Source organism: Callorhinus ursinus, unplaced genomic scaffold (genome assembly GCF_003265705.2).
Source record: "Callorhinus ursinus isolate GAN/ISIS: 27379988/994484 unplaced genomic scaffold, GSC_fseal_2.0 scaffold1991, whole genome shotgun sequence".
Classification (NCBI taxonomy): domain Eukaryota; kingdom Metazoa; phylum Chordata; class Mammalia; order Carnivora; family Otariidae; genus Callorhinus; species Callorhinus ursinus.
The window spans coordinates 1,181-9,070 of record NW_027399045.1 but is presented as its reverse complement, the minus strand read 5'-3'; the positions used below and the strand labels follow the sequence as shown (position 1 = coordinate 9,070).

Sequence of the window (7,890 nt, the reverse complement as noted above, 5' to 3'; positions counted from 1 at the left end):
TGAATTTAGCTAACCAAAGAGGCAAAGGATCTGTACTCAGAAAACTAGAAAATACTCATGAAAGAAATTGAGGAAGACACAAAGAAATGGAAAAACGTTCCATGCTCATGGATTGGAAGAACAAATATTGTGAAGATGTCAATGCTACCTAGAGCAATCTACACATTCAATGCAATCCCCATCAAAATACAATCCACTTTTCTCAAAGAAATGGAACAAATAATCCTAAATTTTGTATGGAACCAGAAAAGACCCCACATAGCCAGAGGAATGTTGAAAAAGAAAAGCAAAGCTGGCGGCATCACAATTCCGGACTTCCAGCTCTATTACAAAGCTGTCATCATCAAGACAGTATGGTACTGGCACAAAAACAGACACATAGATCAATGGAACAGAAACAAGAGCCCAGAAATGGACCCTCAACTCTATGGTCAACTCATCTTTGACAAAGCAGGAAAGAATGTCCAATGGAAAAAAGACACTCTTCAACAAATGGTGTTGGGAAAATTGGACAGCCACATGCAGAAGAATGAAACTGGACCATTTCCTTACACCACACACAAAAATAGACTCCAAATGGTTGAAAGACCTCAACGTGAGATAGGAGTCCATCAAAATCCTAAAGGAGAACACAGGTAGCAACCTCTTCGACCTCAGCCGCAGCACCTTCTTCCTAGAAACATTGCCAAAGACAAGGGAAGTGAGAGCAAAAATGAACTATTGGGACTTCATCAAGATAAAAAGCTTTTGCACGGCAAAAGAAACAGTCCACAAAACCAAAAGACAATCGACAGAATGGGAGAAAATATTTGCAAATGACCTATCAGATAAAGGGCTAGTATACAAAATCTATAAAGAACTTCTTAAACTCAACACCCAAAGAACAAATGATCCAATCAAGAAATGGGCAGAAGACACGAACAGACATTTTTCCAAAGAAGACATCCAAATGGCCAACAGACACATGAAAAAGTACTCAACATCACTGAGCATCAGGGAAATCCAGATCAAAACCTCAATGAGATACCACCTCACACCAGTCAGAATGGCTAAAATTAACAAGTCAGGAATCGACAGAAATTGGCAGGGATGCAGAGAAAGGGGAACCCTCCTACACTGTTGGTGGGAATGCAAGCTGGAGCAGCCACTCTGGAAAACAGTATAGAGGTTCCTCAAAAAGTTGAAAATAGAGTTACCATACGATCCAGCAATTGCACTACTGGATATTTACCCCAAAGATACAAATGTAGGGATCCGAAGGGGTATGTGCACCCCAATGTTTATAGCAGCAATGTCCCCAATAGCTAAACTGGAAAGAGCCAAGATGTCCATCAACAGATGCATGGATAAAGATGTGGTGTATATATACAATGGAATATTATGCAGCCATCAAAAGGAATGAGATCTTTCCATTTGTACCAACGTGGATGGAACTGGAGGGTGTTATGCTGAGCGAAATAAGTCAATCAGAGAAAGACATGTATCCTATGACCTCACTGATATGAGGAATTCTTAATCTCAGGAAACAAACTGAGGGTTGCTGGAGTGGTGGGGGGTGGGAGGAATGGGGCAGCTGGGTGATAGACATTGGGGAAGGTATGTGCAATGGTGAGCGCTGTGAATTGTGCAAGACTGTTGAATCACAGGTCTGTACCTCTGAAACAAATAATACATTATATGTCAAAAAAAAAAAAAAGAAGAAGATAGCAGGAGGGGAAGAATGAACGGGGGGAAATCAAAGGGGGAGATGAACCATGAGAGATGATGGACTCTGAAAAACATACTGAGGGTTCTAGAGGGAGGGGTTGGGAGGATGGGTTAGCCTGGTGATGGGTATTAAAGAGGGCACGTTCTGCATGGAGCACTGGGTGTTATGCATAAACAATGAATCATGGAACACTACATCAAAAACTAATGATGTAATGTATGGTGATTAACATAACATAATAAAAAAAATCATTCACCACAAACAAGTGAGATTTATTCCTGGGTTGCAAGGATGGTTCACTATTTGCAAATCAATCAACATGATGCATCACATCAATAACAGAAAGGATAAGAACCCTAGGATCATTCCAATAGATACAGAAAAATCATTTGACAAAGTACAACATCCTTTCATGATAAAATCCCTCAACAAAGTAGGCTAGAGGGAACATATCTCAACATAATAAAGGCCATCTATGAAAGACCCAAAGCTCACATCATCCTCAATGGGGCAAAACTGAGCTTTTCCTCTAAGGTCAGAAATAAGTCAAGGATGTCCACTCTCACTACTTTTATTCAACATAGAACTGGAAGTCCTTGCCATAGCAGTCAGACAACAAAAAGAAATAAAATGCATCCAAATCAGTAAGAAAGAATTAAAACATTTATTATTTGCAGATGAGATAATACTATATATAGAAAACCCAAAAGACTCTACCAAAAAAAAAACTGCTAGAACTGATAAACCAATTCAGTAAAGTCTCAGGAAATAAACTCAATGCACAGAAATCTGTTGCATTTCTATATACTAGTAATGAAGCAGCAGAAAAAGAAATCAAGGAATCGATCCCATTTACAATTGCACTGAAATTCTTAATGTACCTAGGAATAAACCTAACCAAAGAGGTAAAAGATCTGTACTCTGAAAACACTTATAAAAGAAATTGAAGAGGATACAAAGAAATGGAAAAACATTCCATGTTTATGGCTTGGAATAAGCCATTGTTGTTAAAATGTCTATATGACTCAAAGCAATCTATAAATTTAATGCGATCTCTATCAAAATACCACCAGCATTTTTCACAGAGCTAGAATAAACAACCCTAAAATTTGTATGGAACCACAAAAGACCCCAAATAGCCAAAGCAATATTGAAAAAGAAAAGCAAAGCTGGAGGCATCATGATTCTGGACCTCAAGCTATATACAAAGCTGTAGTCATCAAGACAGTACAGTACTGGCACAAAAACAGACACATAGATCAATGGAACAGAATGGAAAACCCATAAATAGACCCACAACTCTATGGTCAACTAATCTTCGACAAAGCAAGACAGAATATCCAATGGAAACAAGACAGTGTCTTCAACAAATGGTGTTGGGAAAACTGGACAGCAACATGCACAAGAATGAAACTAGAACACTTTCTCACACCATACACAAAAATAAACTCAAAATGAAATCAGACCTAAATGTGAGACAGGAATCCATCAACATCCTAAAGGAGAACACAGGCAGCAACCTCTTTGACCTTGGCTGAGGCAATTTCCTACTAGACACGTCGCCAGAGGCAAGGGAAACAAAAGCAAAAATGAACTATTGAGACTTCATCAGGATAAAAACTTCTGCACAGTGAAGGAAACAATCAACAAAACTATTGACAACCTAGAGAATGGGAGAAGATATTTGCAAATGACATATCTGATAAAGGGTTAGTATCCAAATATATAAAGAACTTATAAAACTCAACAACCAGAAGACAAATAATCCAGTTAAGAAATGGGCAGAAGACATGAATAGACATGTTTCCAAAGAAGACATACAGCTGGCCAACATACACATGAAAAGATGCTCAACATCACTCATCATCAAGGAAATACAAATCAAAACTATGATAAGATGCTACCTTGCAGCTGTCAGAATGGCTAAAATCAACAACACAGGAAACAACAGATGTTGGCGAGGATGTGGAGAAAGGGGAACCTTCTTACGCTGTTGGCAGGAATGCAAACTGGTGCAGCCACTCTGGAAAACAGTATGAAGGTTCCTCAAAAGTTAAAAATAGAACTACCCGATGACCCAGCAATTGCACTACTAGGTATTTATCTAAAAGATACAAAAATAGTGATTCGAAGGGGCACATGAACCCCAGTATTTATAGCAACATTATCAACAATAGCCAAACTACAGAAAGAGCCTAAATGTCCATTGACTGATGAATGGATAAAGAAGATATGGTGTATAGATATACAATGGAATAACACTCAGCCATCAAAAAGAATGAAATCTTGCCATTTTCAATGACATGGATGGAGTTACACTGTATTATGCTAAGCAAAATAAGTCAGTCAGAGAAAGACAAATACCATATAATTTCACTCATGTGGAATTTAAGAAGCAAAACAGATGAACATACGGGAAGGGAAAAAAAGAGAGAGAGATATTGAGGGAAGAAAACCATGAGAGACTCTTAACAACAGAGAACAAACTGAAAGTGGATGGAGGGAGGTGGGTGCAGATGGGCTAAGTAGGTGATGGGTATTAAGGAGGACACTTGTTACAATGAGCACTGGGTATTATTATGCAAGTGATGAATCAATAATTCTTTCCTACCCAGATGTCATTCAGGTATTTTCCTATATTTTCTTCCAAATGTTTTTTAGGTCTTTAATCCATCTGTATTGATTTTATGCTTGGTGTGAGGTAGGGGTTCAATTTTAATTATTTTCACATTAAAATTACTAAATATCCCATTACCATTTACTGAAAGTCTGCTCTTTCCCTTCTAATCTATAGTATTTGTTATATCAATTAATGTGCATATGTGCATGGGTCAATTTCTGTTGCATGTTTTCATATACATAATTTTTGATGAAAAAGGTTATACAAACCTAAATTTGTTGTCAAAAAAATCTCATTTCATTAACATATAAAAAATGCTACTTTTGACTTGATATATTATATTGTTAATCTGTGACAGATCTGCTGTCATTCGTTAGCCCAAATTTCTCTGATTAATCATATCAAGAAAACTAAAACCTTAAAGCCAAACTTCAACAAATCTATTTCTAAATATTTTTAGAATGGGCTATAAACCTGAGTCTTAATAGTTAGTCCCTCTTTTCTGGTATTTATCTCTCCACTTCAGATATTTAATCCCTACTACAGAGCCTTTTTATCTCTTAAATAAAGTTTTGCATGGCTTATATCCATTATGTAATACAATAAAAAAAAAGAAACATCAAAAATAGTCATACCAAAAATTTTGTCTATTGAAGCATTTGAAGGCAATGTGCAATTAAACACAGTAAACTGTCTTTTTAAACGTTGGGGAATATCATTTCGACCACCTCCAGGGTGGATCATTGCTGCTATGATCTGCACATCAACAATAGTAGTGAAGTCTCCAGGCTTATCCAAGCTATACATTCCTTCCATTTCCATCATTTGTCGCACAATCTCGTTAGTTATCTGAAATTTTATACAGTGATACTTTAGTAACATATCACTATCATATTCCTCCACAACTCCTATAAAATAGTACACTTGAGATTAGAAAAAAATATTCAACTCTTGTCAATGAAATGTTTGTGAAAGTTGATGGTCACCTGCAAGGCAATTTGATTTAAATGCTACCACTCATGCACAAAACCATAAGCTAAACATCTGGATTGAGTCCAGTGTGCTCTTTACCACGTTGATAAAATGGATCTCCAAAGAAATTTAAATAGGCGAGTTATGGAATAGTTGGCACAATTACAACAGTAGTCAGAGTTACAAGTATCAACATTCAACACTTCAAACTACTTTAAATCAGAATGTGGGATGGGAGCCTTCAATACTACTGAATGTTTTGGGTTTGGGCTTTATGTTCCTATCTTTCTTTTCTGCAGCCTCTAACACTGCTAACACTCCCTCCTCATTGAAAACTTTTCCTCTTTTGAATTCAGAGGCTCAGTTCTTTCCAGGTTCATCTTGAGACTCTGGATCACTTCCCAAGCCACTCTTTCTCCACCCATCCCTCACATGTATCTATAGGGTTCTATCATTGACTCTTTCTCTTCTTGCTATTTCAAGGGCCATGCAGAGTTGTTTGAGGAATAGTCTTAGGGTGAGCATGGACCTCGGAGTCCTGACTTCCTACAGGTATCTGAGGTGGACTCAGATAAAAGGCCAGATGGGATGGGTCCTGGCAGGCTCTAGGTAGACATTACTGATGAGGCAGTGGGCAGTGGTGGGAGGGAGATGTTGGGAATCCCACGAGGAACGTGCAGAATTCCGAAAGCATCAGTGAGGTTCTCTGATGGAGAATGACTGTGGGGTTGACAGATGATGACAAGGAAGACATGTGTGTGATAGAGTTAAAAAGAAAAAAAAAGTGGTTTTCTAAATCAAGTATTCCTCAGAGGGAGTATATAGAGTAAGAAGTAACAGAAGTAAAACCCTGAGGAAAGGAAGAGAGGAGCCAGAACGGGTGCTGAAATCAAGAAGCCTGAAGGCAGGAAGGAGTATTGCTGAAAAACACACAGGGATTTCAAGAAGGGAGAATGCCAGCTATTAACAGAGAAGCCAAAAAAGACCGAACTGCTACTAGGCTTCGTAAGACAAAGGCTATTGACACATTTATTTATAACCAAAAATACTGATTAAATATCATTTATAGGAGATATTTCAGTCATACCTGATCTCCCCATTCATTAATCAGAGGCATATTAATATCATCAATAAATACTGTCATTTTTCTGCCTCCTGGTGGCCCATATGTGCTTCCCATTCGCTTATCCACGTAGCTTTCCATCGTTCTCTAGAGAAGAGGAGATGTTTGTCTTAAGCGTTAGATTTCAACCCATATTCCTAGAAATGATGAGCATGTCTTTCAGAGGAGAACTGAGTTATTTAATATGCATAAATATCATTATTAAAATATACATTGTAATATTGCAAAAAATGTTATTAGAATGTTAATCATTAATTTTATACACAAAGTTCAGCTTCAGCCTCAATATTAGGTCAAAATCTGATGTTTGGATTTGGCCTAGGAAAGCTAATAGCTGAAAGCCAAGTGCAACCCCACTTCATATTAACACACACACACACACACACACACACCAGATTTTATATGCATACACATTTTACTGTAACCAGCACTCAAAACATTTAAGATGTCGATTACCTCAGCAAATGATGGGTTTTACCTGAAACATTATGGGTTCTGTGGCAGATGAAAAGTTTAGACTTTTGGATAACTGTACTTCAGGATCATATTTTTTCAAATAGGCCTTAACCATTACAGTTTTGGCTGTTCCCTGCTCTCCTGTGAGCAAAACGGCCTGCAATAATCAGGTAATCATGTGGAAAGGGGTTAGCTTTAAATATGTCATGGTTCTGGTAGCTATTTTTTCATTGTAATGATTAGTACAACTAATTTTAATTACTTTTTAGAATTAGACCCACATCAAAATAAAATCCTAAAAATAAATAAATAATCAATCACTCCTAGTTCAATTAAAGATTTAAATATAAAATGTGTACTATAAACTGTGCTGGAAGAAAGTATGGGTAAATACTCATGTGACCATGGAAGTAGGGCGGGACTCTGTGAGCAGACACCCACTTCCCTTAGCAAGCTGGAAGTCAGCAGTTCAGGGGATATTGAGTTGGAGTGTATCCCGGGGTTCATTTGCCAAATGTGTTTTCCTTAAATGGCACTACCTCCAACCTCTGTGCTGGAATTTAATTTTTCTATCTGTAGTGTGTGAAAAGGCATGTGTTTTGTATAGGTTTGTGATCAGCTAAGAAACTATCAGACTTACTTTCTGTTGTTTTGCAATGGTGTCTATCAAAAAATTTGTTCTAATATTGTCAACATTTGGAACCAAAATGGATGAATATTCTGGAATACTGTCAGTTGGATAATAATATGGCTGAAGTTTCTTATTCCAGTGTTCCCAATCTCCTACACAATAAGTAAAAATTCATCTTAATAAAACTGCATTCTTTGAAAGTTATCTCAAAATATAAAAAGACAAATGCTATAAACAACCAACAGATTCATATGAACATTTAAAACGTTTTCCAAAAATATGTTAACATATCAGCTTATCTAATATATATATGGCATTTGATCATTTAAATCTGTTTTGCCTCTTTATAAAGTCAGTTTTTAAATTTCTAAATCATTCAA

General features: G+C 37.0%; 1 protein-coding gene across 1 annotated transcript; it reads right to left on the bottom strand.

Annotated features, from left to right (window-relative positions):
- Nucleotides 1-4,963: 4,963 nt before the first annotated feature.
- LOC112818149 (dynein axonemal heavy chain 8-like) lies at nt 4,964-7,662 on the bottom strand (the record flags this gene model as incomplete). Its single annotated transcript, XM_025865361.2, has 4 exons — nt 4,964-5,177; nt 6,388-6,510; nt 6,902-7,036; nt 7,520-7,662. Coding segments are annotated over 4 exons (615 nt in total), but the record flags the coding sequence as incomplete, so codon positions are not given.
- Nucleotides 7,663-7,890: the final 228 nt, after the last annotated feature.